Genomic DNA, 19,192 nt, shown 5'->3' on the forward strand with positions numbered 1-19,192 from the left:
CTTAAATCATTATCATCAATTGATTAACTTTTCTCATCAACTAAAACTCAAAATATAATAGAAAAAGTTAATCCTTTATCTTTGTTTACCATGATAATAATCTCATGTTAAGTGTTGGAATCATTGTACAATTAAGTAAAGTTAGATAATCACAATTAACAATAACCAATGATTAAATTAGCAAAAAGATTATTTTTCATATGATTGTAATTATTTTTTTTCCAATTGTTACTAATCGAGCTTATCAATTATCTTATAATGTTCACTTACAGGTGTGGAGAGAAAGATTTGAGCCAAATTTAATCATTAATTTCTTGAATATTAATCATAGCAAATCAATTATTTTCCATGTTTAAGATAGAGAATTTAATTCTGAGTAGAAAACTATCAATTTTGAAAATTTTCTGAAAAAAAATCGATCGAAAAATTCAAATTTTCGAAAACACTGAAAAACGTGAAATTACAAGATTTTCGGGTTTTTCGTCGCAAATTTTTAGTTTTTTTCGAATATTTCGAAATTGGTTAGGTTTTTTCGAAAAAAAACTTGATGAATATCTGTTTTCATACACGGAGAATAAGATGGACATGCTTTCGAAATCGAAAATCGAAAGATAAAAATTTTCGATTTTTCATTTTAGTCAAAAAATAACATTTTTGCAATTTTTCAATTTTTAGTGTTTTCGAAAATTCGAAATTTTTTTTCGAATTCATGTCCAAAGCCACTCAAATTTAACGTCAATTTAAAGACAACTAAATATTCTATGCGAATTGCTGAAAAAATTTTCTTAAACTTGATTGTGCTTTATAAAATTAACGTTTTAATTTGGCTCAAATGATTCTCTCCACCTGTATTGGACTTTTCAATTTCTGTCAACCAATGAAATATTAGTCTTAATCAAAGTTAATCAAGACAAAGAATTAATCGAGTCCAAATTGAGTTTGAAACTTTCAAATTGAAACTTTTTCTTGTATCGGATTTAGATACTCACATGGATTACATATCTTCAATAAGAATAAAGTATCAGCGGTAAATTTGATTTTCTATCAATTCTTTTCCGAGAGCAAAATTGATTTCGGGTCATCTTTTTTTCTTCTCTATTTTCTCATCATAATTTCAACGCAATTCCACAATTAATCAATTGATTTATATATTTTTTGAATAATTAACACTCGGCGATTCTAATGAGACTATTTAATCAATTTTCTGTTGTTTCTTTCAAAATTTATTCCAAGATGTGACTCAGAAGATCCAACCAGAAGGTATCACATAAAGTGTTTGGTAGTGAAACTCATCATTGAAAAGTGTGATTTCCTTAATTTGTTAAATGGTCTCATTGTGAGAGAAATTTAAATTATCTGTTGATTGTGATTAGTGTAAATTCAACTAACTATTGGCTTGATTGGAATCTGATCGATTGAGAATTGAAGTTCTAGTTCTTTGAATTCTGGAATCTATTCAGTGATTTTCTTTACTTTCTTCATTCAATTTCCATTTTTTGTTACTTCTTTTTTATTTCTAATAGATTTTTAGACCTGGCGGGTTGAATCCAATTGGTTTCGAGTGTTTCGATTAAAGCGCAGACCAAAAAATATCTAGAGAATAACAAATAACAACCTAATCTATCTTATTGTTGATTCCTGAACGTTTCATATAACCAGACTCGGAAATGATTCTTAAAGTTTTTCTCATCGTTCTACTTGCTAATTTATTCTCGTGTCAAAAGGGTAAGTCACCATTTTCTTTTATTCTTCAAAATTAAATATTCTATTCTATTCTTTGGACAATAACAGTATTTACATTGACTGAATTTTAAAGGTCCCAAGGCTCGGTTGTCTTTTCTTCATAAGCCAAAAAATGGAGGTAAAACTGCTGTCGCTTGTTTGGTCGATACTGGAGAAGCTCCTTTTGACTTTAATTGGTACAAAGATGATCAACTAATCACTAATGAAGCTTCATTTCGGATCGATAAACTTGGAGATTCGTCTATCCTCAAAATAGAACCAATGAAATCTGATCTTAATGGAAAATACTCTTGTAGTGTTAAAAATTTGTTCGGTATTGATTCACCTTCTATCGAGATCGCTGTTGAAGGTAGAGTAACAATCAGCAATTAGCACATTTATTTCCGTATTCAAGGTTAATCAAATTTCATCTTTTGTGGTTAATTAGGTTCACCTTCATGGAGATTCCAACAACCGAACATAAAAGCGAAAAACAAAGAAACTGTTTCTCTGAAATGTTCTGCCTCGGGTTATCCTTTGCCGAAAGTTATTTGGAAAAGATTTGATGGTAACTTTAATTTAGCTTCGATCAATTGGATTAAAGTTTTCTAATCTTATCCCTTTGAACTTTTACAGGCTCTAACTGGATTCCTTTAGGTGATGATCAGTCGATATTCAGAGTTTCACATGATGAGTTTAAGATTGAATCGATTAACAAAAATTTCCAGGGAAAATATGGTTGTGAGATATCAAATGGATTCGAACCAAATCTTTGGAATGAATTTATCATTGATATTATTGGTAAGATATTAAGGGAAATGGTTTGTACTCTGGTAATTCAGAGATCGCGGTTTAATTTTGTAAATGAGACTTGAGCAGAGGCCTTTTCATATCGATGTAATTTAGATTCAATCGGTTGTTGATTTGAACAGAAAATTTTCTTACAGCAAAATGATTCAAATCAATTCTTTAACCCTTGTGATCATTCACATTGTCTTACTTACTTGTAGTAATACAATTAATTGTCAAAACGGTGAGTACATTGTCATTGATTATCTTCAATTAGACTAATTTGTTGACTATTTAATAGCTCCAAAGGCTGGCCAGATATCTTTATTATCTAAACCCAAGGAAGGAGGAACAGCATCTTTTGCTTGTACAGCTGAGATTGGCGATAGACCTTTGAATTTCAAATGGTCCAGAGATGGAGAAGTTGTAATGAAAACAGAAACAATCAGGATTGAACAATTAACTCGAGACTCATCTTTATTGGTGATTGATCCATTTCTGCTAAACACAATGGAAACTATTCTTGTGTAATTAGTAACAATTATGGACAAGATTCTACATCTATACTGATTGGAATCGAAGGTAAAATAACTCGTTCTTGTTAACAATCAAGTTTCTACAAATTATTTTTATTGATACTTTCAGGATCACCTAATTGGATTGAACAACCCAATGATTTAAAAGTTAAATATGGACAATTAATTGATGTTAAATGTCTTGTTTCTGGTTACCCGAAACCTAAAGTCCAATGGAAAAAGTTAACTGGTTAGTTTAAAATAATTTGTTACGATTTTTTATCCGCTATTTTCATAGTAATTTATGATTGATATTTTCTTATTATTCTTACACAATTTAGGCTCAATTTGGACTGAAATGGAATCAATTAGTTATGAAATCGACAATTCTGGACAACATTTGAAAATTTACAATTCCACTCGAAACAATCAAGGTAGATATGGATGCTCTGTCTCGAATGGTATTCAACCTGATCTATGGACAGAATTTTCCATAACCATTGAAGGTATTTGTTGAATATTATTTTCTATGTAATTTCACTTGGAATTGGCGCTTTTCTACTTTGACATAATCTTATTTGACCAAAGAAAATATTGAACATATGATTAACAGAAACTTTAAGCTTGTTTGTAATATAATCGTGATTGATAATTGTTTTGGTGGACAAAATGTTTCTATTCACTTTGATTGTTTTCTGTTTATTCAGAAACCAAGTAAATGGACAAGAGAGTAAGTATTGTTGGTAAGTAACAATTAAATCGATGGTAATCTGATTATCTTTGTATTTTCAGGTCCAAAAGTAGCTCCATTTTCATCTATAGTTAAACCAGTAATCGGTGGGAAGACATCATTCACTTGTCAATCTCTAACGGGATCATCTCCATTTCAGATTGTTTGGTTCAAGAATAACAAAGAAATTCAAGATTCGATAGAAACCAGGATTCGTAATAATGAGGACTCATCAATGTTAATCATTGATTCAATCAAATCAAGTCACTCTGCTAATTATACATGTAAAATCTCAAATAGATTTGGTTATGACTCTTACTCGAGTGAACTGCTAGTTGAAGGTATGACTTTCGAACTCTTTGACCTAAGCATTTAACTATTAGTTAGTTTTTCTTAATAATACAATCAAAAGGTTCACCAAATTGGATTGAGAAACCAACTAATCTAAAATTGAAATATGGACAATCAGTTGACATCAAATGTCTTGCCTCCGGTTATCCATCACCAAGAATTCAATGGAAAAGATTTAAAGGTGAACATTTATTGTGACCTTCTTTCGAATTCTAATTTTTTTATTCATCTTAAATAATCAAGGTTCATCTTGGAAAACAATTGATTCCAATGATATGATTAAGATCGATAACAATTTGAAAATTATCAATATTTCTCAACATCATCAAGGAAAATATGGATGTTCAGCCTCGAATGGTATTCAACCTGATCTATGGACAGAATTTGAAATGATTGTTGAAGGTATTTCTTTAAATTTCTCTTGATAACTTGGAATTGGCGCTTTATATTTTTGACATAATCTCATTTGATCCCAAGAAATTAGATGAAAATAGTAAACAATCAACACAGATCATTGCAAATGATTACGATCATCATGTATTTACCTTTTATTAGCAAAATGTTTGGTGTTTTACTAACTTTTTATCTTTTCCAAAGTCATCAAGTTAATGGATTTCAAAGTAAGTATTGATTATATCATTTTTAGTCGTATTAATTTCCAATTAATTGTATCATCTAAATTTTGAACAAAAGGTCCAAAAGTAGCTCCATTCACATCTTTAGTTAAACCAGTGATCGGAGGTAAGACTTCATTCACTTGTCAATCTCTTACTGGGTCAACACCATTGCAAATAAATTGGTTGAAAGATGATAAACAAATTGAAGATTTACCAGCAATTAAAGTTTTAACAAATGGTGAAGTGTCAACATTAATAATCGATACAATTCAATCAACCCATTCTGGTAATTATACTTGTAGGATAACCAATAGGTATGGACACGATTCTCAAAGTACTCAACTTTTGGTTGAAGGTAAATTGTTGATCATGCTGATTGTTTGTATTTTGTTTTACTTAATTGATATTAATTTATATTTTCCCATAACCTTAGGACCTCCTAATTGGATTAATAAACCTTCAAGTATGAAATTTAAATTATCTCAATCAGTTATCATGAGATGTGCAGCATCAGGTTATCCTGAACCAAAGACTCAATGGAAAAGACTACAAGGTTAGTATAGAAATCTAATTGTGTATGTTAATTAACTTTTTGAAAACTTCTCTTTTCTTATTAAGGTTCTTCTTGGATAGAATTGAATTCATTCAATGATCGAATCAAAATTGAGGATAACAGATTAAAAATTTCTAAAGTAAATCGAAATGATTCCGGAATCTTTGGTTGTTCAATTTCAAATGGATTAGAACCTAATCTTTGGACAGAATTTAACTTGACCATTGAAGGTGAACTTTTCTTTTAAACTTTTTCCATTCTTTTTACTTGAAACTTGGCGCTTTCATCATGAGAAAAACCTTTACCATTGGTTAATTCACTTCTCTTTAACATTAGTCACAATCTAACAATCATCTTAAATCATATTCTGTAATATTATTAATAATATCGAAATGTCCATATTATATGAAAAGATGCTTCGATTGTTAACAATTATTTCCACTTTCAGTTTAATTCTCACTGTAGATGGACAAGAAAGTAAGTATATTCACCACAATCAGTATCGAAAATGATTCTAATGTTTTCCTTTTTGGCCTCTCGTTAATATTTAGGTCCTAAAGTTGCTCCATTCTCATCAATAGTAAAACCAGTGATCGGTGGTAAAACATCATTCGCTTGTCAAAGTCTTTATGGTTCACCTCCACTTCAGATTACATGGTTTAAAGATGGAAAACAATTACTTGATTCACAAACAATACGAATTCGAACCAATGAAGATGGTTCTATGTTAATTATCACAACAATACAATCAAGTCATTCAGGAAATTATACTTGCAAGATATCAAATTCTTATGGCCAAGATTCATATACAGCTCATCTTCTTGTTGAAGGTAATCATTGGATATTTATGATTGATTTAGTTTAACTGACAATTTTAAATTCATATTAAAGGCTCTCCAAATTGGATTGAGAAACCTCAGAACATAAAATCTCATCATGGTGAAACAATTACAATTAATTGTCTTGTCTCTGGACATCCAAAACCTAAGGTTCAATGGAAAAGACTTGAGGGTAAATTTGTTTCGACTCATTTTCGTTGATCCAATATTATTAATACTATTATCTCTTAGATTCATCATGGAAAACTATTGCTGGTGATAATTTTATTCACTCTAATCTGCAACAATTTAACCATAAATTGATTATTTCCAATGTCACTCGTAATGAGAATGGTCGATATGGTTGTTCAGTATCAAATGGAATCAAACCAGATCTTTGGTCTGAATTTGATGTAACAATTGAAGGTAAAGTTTATACAAATTGGACTTTAAATTTTGCTTGAAATCGGCGCTTTTATGTTTCTTTTCATCTAATGTGTAAATAATATTTTCGAGGTTCATAATTGTTATCATTCTGTAATAATCTGCTCTCGGGTAATCTAAATTGTTGCTAATCACAATGTCTTTGACTTTGGTTTGGTTATTTATCGTATCAATTGGATTAAGCTATGGACAAGAAGGTTAGTAATTGGTAAATCGATTTATCCGAATTGTTAATTTCTAATTTCTTCATTTATTCTTAGCTCCAAAAGTGGCTCCTTTTGCTCCATTGATAAAACCTAAGCTCTCAGGTAAAACATCATTGTCATGTCAAAGTTCATCTGGTACTTCACCTCTTTATGTTACATGGATAAAGGATGGAACAGTTTTACAAGATTCATCTTTCGTTAGAATCCAATCATCTAATGATCCATCGATGTTGATTATTGATTCGATTACTTCAAGTCATTCGGGAAATTATACTTGTAAAATGTCCAATAGGTTTGGTCATGATTCTTATACAACTGAACTTGTTGTTGAAGGTAAAATTCTGATTGAAATTTCTTCTTGGTCACATCTTTAACTGTTCTTGTTATTGTCTATTTAGGTCCACCCAATTGGATTGAAAAACCGAGAGATATTAAATCTCATCATGGTGAAACAATTAAAGTTAATTGTCTTGTCTCAGGTTTTCCAATATCAAGAATTCAATGGAAGAGACTACAAGGTATGAGTTTAAAAGTTCAGTCCTGATCTCATTTCTAATAATGTTCAATTTCTTGTATTTTCAGGTGCAACTTGGACAAACATTGACAATAGATTGATGATTAATATTAAACAATCAAATGATAAACTAATAATTTCAAACGCTTCTCGATCTGCCAATGGTAAATATGGATGTGCTGCATCGAACGGTATAAATCCCGATCTTTGGTCTGAATTTGATGTAACAATCGAAGGTAAAGTTTATCAAACATTTTGTTCAATCTCTCTTGAAATCGGCGCTTTTAGGTCTTAATTGTACAGTTTTCGATATTAAGCAAAATTATCACATTATCGAAATCAAATGTCAATCAAAATTTATGTTCACCTTTCGTATGATTGTACATTTTGTCGTCTTCAAACTATGGACTCAAAGGTGAGTAAATTGATTTGACAAGCAACTAATTAGTTGACTTTTGTTTGAATTTTTTTACATTCAAATCTACAAATTTCAAGTATATTGTAGTTGATGTAATCGAAGGTAAAAGTTTGATTGTTTCGAAATTGAATCGAATTGTTTTATAGAAAAGGAAATTTTTTTATTGATTGGATTCTCTTTCTGTAGTATTAAAACAAAAGAAATAAAAATTCAGGTAATTTAACTGGTGAAATTAATAAGTTGAGAAGTTACTTTCCAGTTTAAGTTACATGTTTATAATTTGTTAGGTAATTTATATGCATAAATAATTAGTTAATTGTCAATAAATTTCAAATAACCTTGAAGCGACTATCAAGTTCAAGATTAAAGTTAAAGTGATAATTAGTATATAATTTGTATAAACAGGCAGGAAATTTAGAATGAAAAAATCTCATAGAAAAAGTGAAAGTTGATTAAAATTATCTGCTATTTTAACTAAAAGAGTTTAATTTTTGACTAAATTAGTTTGACGATTATAATTATTTGAAGATGATGGATGCAAGTGAATCCACTTTGGCCGCTAATCTTTTACGTGATTGTGTCTCTTTTTTCAGGCAACAAGTAATTGATTCCATTTCGGTCTTTAAATTTCGTATCTCTTTTAAAATAGTCGATAACTCGGATCCATGTTTACCATCAATCGAAATGTCATTTTGATGGTTATTTGTTTTGTTGAGAGTATGTTTATCATTATCACGATTTTGTTGAATAATCTGAGTTCCGGTTAACTTTGAACGATTACCTTGACAATAGGCTTCGATTACTTGTAGAATTGCCATATCGTTCATTTGTTTGGCATCCTCATTAGTGTTGACCTTATTCAATGAGTCTCGAGTTAACGTATTGTTCCCATCAAAATCACTACTAGAACTTGATGTACGATTTGGTGGATGGGGTAATAAACTTTTCCATGCCCAATATTTACTTCGATTATTATCGGTAAGTGCTGATGATAAAGGGCTTTCAGGTGCTTGAATGGGATGGTGACTTGGACTAGCTCGAACTTCCTTCATTGGTGTTTCCAAGCACTTTGAGGATTCAAGTTTACTTTTACATTTGTGCATCATACTGATCCATTTTCTTATATCTTCCGGGTTAACACAGGATAAAACGTATTTACCCGTTTCCTCGGAATTTGGATCAGCAACAAGAAGTTGAAAAATCGTCTTTGTAGACTGAATGTCAGGAAGACGAGGTAATGTTACATTGACCAGGTAAAGTTTGTCTTCATAGACAAAAGATGTCATCTCATCAGAGACTGAGAGAAGTACCAAACATGTAGGAAAAAGTACAAGGTAGCGATCTTTTTTCACAGTTTCTGATGATGATGGTGATTGTAAAACAGTAACTGGGCCCATATGAGAGACTGGACCTAAATCACCAATCGGTTCACCAGTTGTAGGCCAGGAACGAACATTACCAAGCATAACTTCAAGTTCCATCTCTTTTTGTCGGCGAAGTTGAAGACAAGAAGAGACCAGATCACGGAAAACAAAACCAGCTCGTTGAATGTCCCCACGATCAGGATGAGCATCATTGGTGTACCTTTGTAATTCTTGAAGGTAAGACGGATATTTATCAAGATGTCGAAAAGTTAAACTGAGTCCACTTGTGAGTAGAATAAGGTAATTGGTGTTAGGCTGAGATTGATTATTACTGTCCAGTGTCTCTTTCAACAGGGAGCAAACCTTTTCAGTTTGTTTCTCAATTAAATGAACAAATTTAGGATGAATAGAACAGAAATTGAAATGAGCTTCCTTGATACCTGAAGCATGACTCATAAAACAACCACCAATTCTCATATCTTTGTTACTTTCCTCTCGAACGGTTTCAAGAGCAGAAGAAAATGTATCATGAACTTTGATTACTTTCTCATAAGCTTCGATAGCCATTTTTGTCTCCTCATCAGGTAATCTAATCAGTAAAATAACAATTTGAATAATACAAAACATTAATTACACAAGATAAACCAATAGAGAGAAAGTAAAGAAACATACATATGAGATTCGTGTAAAGGTAAAAGATACGTTGATATATTATTCTGAAGTTCAGCGACATAATTTTTCTCCGTCTCAATTAGATCACTAAATACCTAAAGAAAAAAGAAAAGAAAAAAGAAAAGAAAAAAAGTTATTTAGAGATATTAAAAATTGTCCATCGATTGTTTTTCTTTTAAAGGTGTGACCCATTCAACATTAAACATTCCATGGATCAATACTTACTGAGGTTCGATTTGATTGTAGATTGTGATCTTTATTAAATGTATCGATAAATTGTTGATCAAGAAGTGAATGTGCATGATCGGGTTGTAATGGAGTAACATAACCCGCTGGAAACCAACCAGTGATCCTTTTAGCAAGGTGAGTTCCTTCATACCAACCACCTTCAGGTGTTTGTGTTAATATAATTAAATCATCTTTTTGGAAGCACAGTTCATCATTATTGGCACCTTTAAATGGATAAATGGCTTTAACAATTTTCAAATAATTTCTACTACTGGTTATACAACCAGAATCTGAATTTGAAATTAATTCACATTTATCTTGTCGACTAATTGTATCTCCCTTATTATTATTTACAGCAACATCATCATTGTCAATAATTGAAGACATAATTGGAGATAAACATTACACTTTCTATTAGAAAAAAAAGAGGTAAAACTAGACAATTAAAATGGAAAACAAAAATAATAATTAAAACAAATTCACAATTAGAAACATCAACCAAACCTTTAATCTTTAAATGTTTTGGTTTAAAGATCTCCGAATGAGTCATTTGAAACCCACACCAGTTTCCATGGAAACGACCAGAGGCGCGATTTTCGTTCCATTCAAAACTTTTCCCTTCGAACATTTTTTTTGCTCTTTTGCACTGATGGACATTAGAGTAAGTTCGCAAATTTGATTAATGATAATTGATTAAGTTCTTAATTGTTCGTATTGATATTGATATGGACTCTTTGATGATTAAATTGGAGTTTGAAACATCATTCATTCATTCATTGTCGAATTAACTTTAGAATTTATTAATTTTTCTTTTTAAATTTTCTATTTTCTATTCAGTTGAAACAATTGAAACATCGAACATGTGATTTATTTACATTTCCAAGTAATTAGATGGTCGATTGTTTGTTTTAAACGAAAATTAAGTTTGTAACGGTAAATCTGAATGCTCCGTTCCAAACGAAATTTCCTCAAATCTTTGGGCCCAATTTTGTATTTCTATTTATGATAAAGTCTATTGAATCAATTCTTACTTAAAATCGGCGCTTTGATGACCATTTACAAAGATTTTCATCATTTCTAGTCATCAATTCATTCAAATGTTTATAATCCAAATGAAAGGTAACATAGAATTTGTTTTCGAAATGTCTTTGTGCTATTTTATCGTTACAATATTATTTTTCAGCTCATCTTATGGACAAGAAGGTGAATATTCAATCAATATTGATTTATTAATACCTACTAATTGACTCTAAATTCTTACAGCTCCAAAGGTCACTCCATTTTCATCCTTAGTCAAGCCAGTGGTTGGAGGTAAAACTTCATTCACTTGTCAAAGTCTCTATGGTTCACCACCACTCCAAGTGAATTGGTATAAAGATGGAAAAGAAATTGGAGATTCTTCATTTGTCCGAATTAAATCACATGAAGATCCATCAGTACTAATAATCGAATCAGTTAAATCAACTCATTCTGGAAACTACACTTGTAAAATATCCAATAGATTTGGACATGATTCTTACTCTACTGAACTCATTGTTGAAGGTTGAGTATTTAGACTTGATACATTAGTTTACTAAATGAAAATTACTCTTTTTCCTAGGATCACCTAATTGGATTGAGAAACCTACAGATATAAAATCTAATTACGGCGAAACGATCAAAATTAATTGTCTTGTCTCCGGTTACCCTAAACCCAAAGTTCAATGGAGGAGATTCAAAGGTAACTTTGAATTTGTGGGAATATGAAAATTTGAAGACTCCATCATTATTATCTGTTTGTTGATTATTTTCTTAGATTCATCCTGGTTTAATCTTCCATCAGATTATATTTCTGAATATAATATTAAACAATTAGGCGATGATTTGATCATCTCAAATGTCAATCGTGATCTAAATGGTCGATTTGGTTGTTCAATTTCGAATGGGATAAAACCTGATCTTTGGGCTGAATTTGATGTTTCTATTCAGGGTAAAGTTGTAATTCTTGTTATTATCACTTGAAATCGGCGCTTTTATGCCTTTTTATCATAAATGTTATGGTTTGTATTATCGAAGTGTTTGTCTGACCAGGAACAGGAATCTAAATCAACGTCTAGTGTTGACAAGAGCTTTGAATCATGTTTGTTGGGGTGTTTCTTGTGATACTGTCGATTAAAACAGTTCATGGACTCGAAAGTAAGTTGAATGTTTTCGAAACAATTTATTTCTAAACAAAGTTTGTACTCTTTATTAGGTCCAAAGGTGAATCCTTTTGCTCAAGCTATTAAACCAGTGATTGGAGGTAAGACTTCATTCACTTGTCAAAGTCTTTCCGGATCATCTCCTCTTCAAATAACTTGGTTCAAAGATGGAAAAGAGATTTTTGATTCTTCGGAAATCAGAATTAGGAACATTGAAGATTCGTCTTTATTAATTATCGACTCAATCAAATCGAGTCACTCAGGAAATTACACTTGCAAAATAACCAATAGGTTTGGTCATGATTCTTACACAACTGAACTTGTTGTTGAAGGTAAATTAGGAAACAACAATTGTATTGATATTGGAACATCTTAATAAATATTGTCTTCTATTTGATTAGGATCTCCCAATTGGATTGAGAAACCAAAGGATATTAAATCTCATTACGGTGAAACAATTACAGTTAATTGTCTTGTCTCTGGATATCCTAAACCTAAGGTACAATGGAAGAGACTTGAAGGTAAACCAGAGACATAATCTCAATTTCTTTTTCCGTTCTAATTTGAATCATTTGATTTTCTTTCCATTCATAGGATTAACTTGGTTAAACATTGGATCATCTGGCTTTTCCGAATCAAAGATGCAACAATTAGGAGATAAATTAACGATTCGAAATGTAACAAGATCGACCAATGGACGATATGGATGTTCAATATCAAACGGATTGAAACCTGATCTTTGGTCAGAATTTGATATTTCAATCGAGGGTAAAATCTTTATTCATATCTCTTGAAATCGGCGCTTTTAGGTCTATTGGAAACATTGGAAATATTATCATCAAGATTTTCCAATATTATTTTGATCTTTTTGTCTAAATTTTCGTTGAGTTAAAATGATTAGTTCTTCATAACTTTTTTCTATTGATAACAAAGTAGTTTTAGAATATAAAGTAAGTAAATGATGCTAAAAATTAACTAATATTCTGTTACTTTAATTGTTTCTTTTTTTCTTTTCCAGACCCAAAAGTTGCTCCATTTTTCAATTATTAAACTGATGCTTGGAGGCAAAACTTGACTTACATGTCAAAATTCAGGTTCAGGATCGGAACTTTTTACTTCTAAATAGTATAAAGACGTGCAGTATTCATCATTAATTAGAATAGAATCAAGAGTCATTGATGTTGATTATTGGTTTGATTTCTTTGACTCATTTGGGGGGAAATTATAATAGTAAAATGTTCAATAGATTTGGTCATGATTCTTATACGATGAAATGGTTGACAGAATTAATTTCTCATGTTGATAATCTCATCTTGTTAATTGTGAATAGTTGGATTGTATATTGTTTCCTCATTGGAATGAAAACCTCAACTATTTACGATTAAATCTCGGTGAAACAATTCTGAGTCCGATTCTGATTTCCGAGTCTTAGATTGCCCTAGAACCAAAGTGCAATGGAAAAAATTTAAAGGTAATTTTAAACATAATATCGATTCCATTTTCATTGATTCTTATTGATTCTTTTAGATTCAATAATAAACTTGATTGGTCGTAATTCGGTATTAAGCAGTTTGATGGTGGATTGATTATCACCAATATGACTCGAATCATCAACTGACATCATGGAAAGTATTGGCTCAGTTTCAAACGGAATCTCTTCAGATCTTTGGACTGAATTTTATATTTCTATTCAAGGCAATGTGAATATTAAGCTTGAACTCGGCGCTTTTTATTCAATTCAAAGCAAAGTCTTCTGTCAGTGTCGAGGTAATCCTTTTGTTTACTTTGTTGGTCATCAAAAACACCACTGACCGTCTAGTTGGACAGCATGTTTGTCCAGTTCATCCTCGTAGTCTTGTTTTACATCAACCAGGAAAGTTATGGACAAGACAGTGAGTAGATCCAAGTTATCAAATATTCAATTGTGATTAATTCTGTTCTTTTCTTTGTTATCTTATCATGTCTTTTAGTACCAAAAGTGAATCCATTTGTTGCCGCAATTAAACCAGTGATTGGAGGTAAAACTTCATTCACTTGTCAAAGTCTCTATGGTTCACCACCACTCCAAGTGAATTGGTTTAAAGATGGAAAAGAAATTGGAGATTCTTCATTTGTCCGAATTAAATCACACGAAGATCCATCAATCCTAATAATCGAATCAATTCAATCGACTCATTCTGGAAATTATTCGTGCAAAATGTTCAATAGATTTGGACACGATTCTTATACCGCTGAACTTTTTGTTGAAGGTGATTGATTTTTTTTTCCAACTTTTTATTGAGTTTTTTAATTAATGAATATTTTTATGTATCTTAGGAGCACCTAATTGGATTGAGAAGCCTAAAAGTGTGAAATCCAATGTAAACCAAACAGTGACCATCAGCTGTTCAGCCTCTGGTTACCCAAAGGCTAAAGTTTATTGGAAAATATATAAAAGTAAGTTATCATTATATCATATTGAACTGAATTAAGACTAATTTGATTCATTTTAATAGATTCAATTTGGGCAAATCTTGAGGATAATCCGAAACCATCGATTAAGATCAATAACTCCCACGGAAAATTAACTATTCATAATATCAACCGTAATCTCGTTGGAAAATATGCTTGCTTCGTTTCTAATGGAATCAAACCTGATTTATGGTCAGAATTTGATCTCAAAGTTCAGGGTAAACAATGATTAATCTTCGATATCTATCATGGTGCTCATGTGGTCTACAAAACTCTTCATTCAACTTTTCTATTAACGATCGCGATTCGTCATGGTATCGATCTCCCAATTCTTTTAATTATTTTTCTATTATTTTTTATCAAATTTTCATAGATCGCGGTCAAGCTTATGTCATTTAGTATTTTCAACTGATTGGTTGTTAAAATTTCCTCAATTCGATCTGATTTCCAACTCGATTGTTGATTAGGTTGTACTGTCAAAATGTTTCATCAACTAATAGTTTTTTTCGTCCTCAGTTGCTCAATAACTTGTCAAGGTAATTTCTAACTTAAATTATCGTTATTCTGAGAAAACATTGAATTGAATTTTCTCTTACAGATCCGCCAAGAATAACTCCATTCAACTTTCCACATAGTCCAGTTATTGGAAGATCATCTTTGGTTTATTGTTTAGCTGAAATTGGTACACCACCGATAACATATCAATGGCTACGAAATAATGAACCGATTGACCATCAAGAAGGTTTAAAAGTTACGATTGAACCGATTACCAGTGCATTTGGATTGGTCATTCAATCGGTTTCAGTTCAATTTTCTGGTAATTACACTTGTATTGCACGAAATATGTTTGGTGAAGATAAATTTTCAGCTCCATTGATTGTCAAAGGTAAATACTTAGATTGTCAACATTATTCTGATAATTTATATTGATAGTTTGTTAATTGTTTCATATTACTAAAGGGCCGCCAGTATGGATTAACACTTCATCCGCTGATTACAAAGCTCACCATGGTTCAAACATTGATCTGATCTGTCAAGCTGAAGGCTTTCCTACTCCTCAAATACAATGGATAAAGAAAACTGGACAAAGTAATTGTTGAGAAACTTTTAATCACTAGTTTATAACTCATTTACTTTTATTAATCCAGTTAGATCAAGGGAATCACCAATCGGTTCAAAATTGTCATTGAAAAATGCAAACAAACAAGATGAAGGTTCCTATGAATGCTTAGCTGTGAACGAATTAGGATCCATCACTAAATCAATTATGGTAACAATTTCGGGTGAGAATTAGACTCTAACATTTAATCATCTTTGAATGGAGCACAATAATTAACTCTAATCAAAACTTGATTCTCGCATTTGTAACAAATGTTTTCTTACGTCAAGTTTTAAAAAAGGCGGTTTAATGAATCTCTTGTCTATGAATCGAAATGGTTCATTATTAATTGTCTTACAAATCACTTAATTTAAATTATCCTTCATCTTAAACGATTGATTAGTCTCGCGAAATGTTATCAATCCTTTTGATACAATTAACTTTGCTTTTCAGCGTTAATGCAATAGGCAAGTACGAAAATTTGATTTCTCATCGATATCTTATTAACTAATGAAGACTATTTTTTTTCACTTGTTCAGGTCAACCTAAAGTTCAACCTTTTACCTTCCCAAATGAAATACAATTGAATCAACCACTTCTTGCTATTTTCTGCAATGCCCTTGATGGTGAAAAACCAATTCACTTTGAATGGTTAAAAGATGGACAACCAATCAACCAGAATCATGATAATGTTATTCGTAATCATGATATGGGCTCATTATTGGAACTGAGAAATATGAAAAGAGATCACATCGGAAATTATACTTGTCTTGCTCGTAATCACATTGGAACTGATTCATTCACTTCGACTCTTTTGATGAAAGGTTGATTATCATCATCAGTTTAATTAAATTGTTCTAATTGTTGTTTTTCCTTTTGTGTCAACAGTTCCAGTTGATTGGGTTCATGAGCCTCAAGATGCTGATCTTGTCTCTGGACAGAAAGTAAACATTTCATGTTCAGCTTTTGGTTATCCGATTCCTAAAATCAGCTGGAGATTTAAAAATAATCTTGATGAACTTTTAATTACCTCTGATTATTATTCTTCCTCTTTAACTTTTAATCCAATCTCTTTATCCAATTCAGGGAAATATGAATGCAAAGCTGAGAACGATAATGGTTCTCCTTTGATTAAATTAATCACAATTAATGTTGTTGGTAATTCTTGTTTCTTTCAGATGATTACTTTTACTAATGAAGGTTTTGAATAGATTGTCATGAAAGCGCCTCTCTCAAGTTAATTTTGTTTTTTCTTTGCAGTCGAAAAGACTTGATTGTTTCTCTTTTCTAATGTTTTCTATCACTTTTTCTTAATTGTTTACAGTTCCTGCTGAATTCAAGGAGAAAAATGTTGCAGTTTCGGCGAAAAAGGGAAATCTCTTGGAATTAACTTGTTCAGCCGATGGAGATCAACCAGTGACAATCAAATGGTTCAAAGATTCAACTCCAATTGATAAAGTCGATCCCTCGAGATATTCAATCACCGATGCTCCAAATAAAGAAGGAACTAAAAGTATCATGACCGTTTCATCAGCTGATGTGAAAGATGATGGACTTTACCATTGTTTTGCTGAAAATTCGTTTGGAAAAGATGAGAGGAAAATTCGAGTAACCATAATTGAACCTCCACCTGCACCTACGAATTTCGCTGTTCAACAAGTTTGGTCTCGAACTGTCAGTGTCTCTTGGTCCAGGCCACCAGAAAGCAAAACATCAATTCTCAGCTATTTGATTAGATATTGGAAAGTTTCATCAACCGGTGTTAACGATCGTCTCAATGAAGTCAACATTTCATCTTCGTTAACTCTTTACTTTATCAAAGACTTGGAACCAGGAAGTAGTTATGAATCAACTATAATTGCGATCAACGAAGTTGGCCTTGGAGTACCATCGGCTAAGATTTCATTCTCTACTGGAGAAGAGGAACCCACAGGTGCACCCGTTGATCTCGTCGTTGTCTCAAGAGGCCCGACAACGGCTCGATTAGCTTGGAGATCACCACCGAAAAACACTTGGAATGGAAAATTGATCGGATTTTATGTTGGTTATCGACTTTTCGATGATTACAAGACACCACATTCATTCCGAACGGTTTATGTGGGCGAATCTAATTCTTCCCATCATGAATTCTTTCTCACATCTCTGCTCAAAGGAACCAAATATTCAATCATTGTGAAATCCTACAATTCTGCTGGAACTGGACCAGAAAGTCAAGAAGTTACCGTTGAAACTTTAGCTGGCGATGTTCCATCATCACCTCGATTATTCGTTTCAACGGCTACAATTGACTCGATCACCTTAGGCTACTCATTACCCTCTAACGCTGCAAACAAGCAAATTCAAAATCTCGATTTACACTTTAAAGAAGGAGATGATTCTTCTTGGCGGGAAATGGATTTTTTCGTTGACAGTAAAGAGATTGGTGAATATACCTTATCTGCTCTAAATCCTGATACTGTTTACACCGTTTACCTGACGGCATCAAATGAGAATGGTGTTTCAGATCCTAGTCCAATAATTAAGACAAGAACAAGTCGATCACAGCGCGACAATTTTGCTAATTTTGGTTCAATTTTTGATCCAGCTGGAAATGGACAGTTTGGTGATTATCGAGATTTTGTCTCTATCTTATCAATCATCATCGCCGTTGCAATTATCATTATCGTAATAGTTTTCGCCTTCGTTTATGTTAGAAAAGCTCAATTAGAGGCGGAAACAAAGCCAAACTTTGAATTTGCTTTAGCCTCTCAAACGGGTACTCTTGCTTTGAACAAATCGATTCCCAATTTTGGAACAGAAAGACGATTCCATGATTCAGACAATACGAAACCCTTGATGCATGGAACTATGACCTTGGATCATGGTAATCAATACCCCGTCTCGTATTCAAATCTACCTACAGAGAGTGTAAGTTGAAAAAATTTATGCACTTTAATTATCTTTCATTACAATTGATTGAACCTCTAATCGATGAAATTTACTAATAATGACCTTTTTCATTCTTAACAGAGACATTCAAAGTTGGTCGATCCATCACACATTTACGATTTTCCTCGATAATCAAAACATTACAAGCTGAAATTATCAACTGATTCCATTTAATTACAATTACAATCAACAATAATTGTAATCGATTTGCTTTCGTCTTTGCATTAGTATAATCATCATAACCTATTGCGATTTCATTAAGTCGGTTTCTTATATTTCATCGATAGATTTTCACAATTATTATTAAGGTTAATACTTATCAACACAACACAACTATTAGATTGAATTTCATTTTAATTGAATTAATATTACTATATACGCATTAATTAACAATTAACTGTTGATATCTAATCAATAACTTACATTCAATTTTCACCAATTTGTCAACTTTTTAATTCTTTCATTTACTCAATTTGCATTCTATTGATTGGTATTATTTAATTAAAAAGATCTCTGTCTCACTATAATCTCTGTTTAATTTTTCAACTCTAATGGAAAATTTTGAGCTGTCTTGACTGCCAATTGATCGAGCT

General features: G+C 31.7%; 4 protein-coding genes across 14 annotated transcripts; 3 read left to right on the forward strand and 1 right to left on the reverse strand.

Moving 5' to 3' along the window:
• Positions 1–1,029: 1,029 nt before the first annotated feature.
• LOC128397366 (cell adhesion molecule DSCAML1-like) lies at positions 1,030–4,054 on the forward strand. Its single transcript, XM_053358088.1, is given in 9 exon segments — positions 1,030–1,725; positions 1,817–2,092; positions 2,171–2,290; positions 2,359–2,755; positions 2,813–3,016; positions 3,019–3,093; positions 3,157–3,276; positions 3,368–3,532; positions 3,917–4,054. Coding segments are annotated over 6 exon segments (666 nt in total). The 5' UTR covers positions 1,030–1,725; positions 1,817–2,092; positions 2,171–2,290; positions 2,359–2,673; the 3' UTR covers positions 3,937–4,054.
• On the forward strand, positions 3,549–4,950 carry LOC128397367 (cell adhesion molecule DSCAM-like). The gene is made up of 6 exons (XM_053358089.1): positions 3,549–3,756; positions 3,819–4,097; positions 4,169–4,288; positions 4,351–4,509; positions 4,705–4,727; positions 4,801–4,950. The coding sequence occupies exons 1-6, from the start codon at positions 3,696–3,698 to the stop codon at positions 4,810–4,812; spliced, it is 654 nt and encodes a 217-aa protein (XP_053214064.1). The 5' UTR covers positions 3,549–3,695; the 3' UTR covers positions 4,813–4,950.
• A 663-nt stretch (positions 4,951–5,613) lies between these two features.
• On the forward strand, positions 5,614–19,117 carry LOC128397363 (cell adhesion molecule DSCAML1-like). Of its 11 annotated transcripts, none has more exons than XM_053358075.1 (9): positions 9,939–10,076; positions 10,298–10,370; positions 10,431–10,602; positions 10,779–11,144; positions 11,205–11,483; positions 11,542–11,661; positions 11,737–11,910; positions 16,996–18,578; positions 18,681–19,116. In XM_053358075.1, the coding sequence occupies exons 4-9, from the start codon at positions 11,039–11,041 to the stop codon at positions 18,729–18,731; spliced, it is 2,313 nt and encodes a 770-aa protein (XP_053214050.1). In that variant the 5' UTR covers positions 9,939–10,076; positions 10,298–10,370; positions 10,431–10,602; positions 10,779–11,038; the 3' UTR covers positions 18,732–19,116. The 11 variants fall into 11 exon arrangements, with proteins under 11 accessions (XP_053214052.1, XP_053214057.1, XP_053214061.1 ...); XM_053358076.1 differs by having other exon boundaries at positions 10,475–10,602; XM_053358082.1 differs by lacking the exons at positions 9,939–10,076; positions 10,298–10,370; positions 10,431–10,602; ... (2 more) ...; positions 11,542–11,661; positions 11,737–11,910 and adding exons at positions 6,504–6,521; positions 6,612–6,736; positions 6,800–7,078; positions 7,144–7,263; positions 7,328–7,495 and having other exon boundaries at positions 18,681–19,117.
• On the reverse strand, positions 7,817–10,462 carry LOC128397365 (rho guanine nucleotide exchange factor 7-like). Its single transcript, XM_053358087.1, has 3 exons — positions 9,939–10,462; positions 9,714–9,808; positions 7,817–9,630 (listed from the first exon to the last, which is right to left on the reverse strand). The coding sequence occupies exons 1-3, from the start codon at positions 10,326–10,328 to the stop codon at positions 8,196–8,198; spliced, it is 1,920 nt and encodes a 639-aa protein (XP_053214062.1). The 5' UTR covers positions 10,329–10,462; the 3' UTR covers positions 7,817–8,195.
• Positions 19,118–19,192: the final 75 nt, after the last annotated feature.

Source organism: Panonychus citri, unplaced genomic scaffold (assembly GCF_014898815.1).
Source record: "Panonychus citri isolate SS breed McGregor unplaced genomic scaffold, ASM1489881v1 Contig00029, whole genome shotgun sequence".
Taxonomy (NCBI): domain Eukaryota; kingdom Metazoa; phylum Arthropoda; class Arachnida; order Trombidiformes; family Tetranychidae; genus Panonychus; species Panonychus citri.

Excerpts from the sequence above, each read along its gene's own strand:
- LOC128397367 (XM_053358089.1), top strand. The coding sequence starts at position 3,696 with ATGTTTCTATTCACTTTGATTGTTTTCTGTTTATTCAGAAACCAAGTA. Across the intron at positions 3,757-3,818 it reads CCAAGTAAATGGACAAGAGA|GTCCAAAAGTAGCTCCATTT; the intron begins GTAAGTATTGTT and ends TTGTATTTTCAG. Across the intron at positions 4,510-4,704 it reads ATTTGAAATGATTGTTGAAG|TCATCAAGTTAATGGATTTC; the intron begins GTATTTCTTTAA and ends TCTTTTCCAAAG.
- LOC128397363 (XM_053358075.1), top strand. The coding sequence starts at position 11,039 with ATGTTTATAATCCAAATGAAAGGTAACATAGAATTTGTTTTCGAAATG. Across the intron at positions 11,662-11,736 it reads TCAATGGAGGAGATTCAAAG|ATTCATCCTGGTTTAATCTT; the intron begins GTAACTTTGAAT and ends TTATTTTCTTAG. Across the intron at positions 18,579-18,680 it reads CAAATCTACCTACAGAGAGT|AGACATTCAAAGTTGGTCGA; the intron begins GTAAGTTGAAAA and ends CATTCTTAACAG.
- LOC128397365 (XM_053358087.1), bottom strand. The coding sequence starts at position 10,328 with ATGTCTTCAATTATTGACAATGATGATGTTGCTGTAAATAATAATAAG. Across the intron at positions 9,809-9,938 it reads TACAATCAAATCGAACCTCA|GTATTTAGTGATCTAATTGA; the intron begins GTAAGTATTGAT and ends TTTTTTCTTTAG. Across the intron at positions 9,631-9,713 it reads CCTTTACACGAATCTCATAT|ATTACCTGATGAGGAGACAA; the intron begins GTATGTTTCTTT and ends TTTACTGATTAG.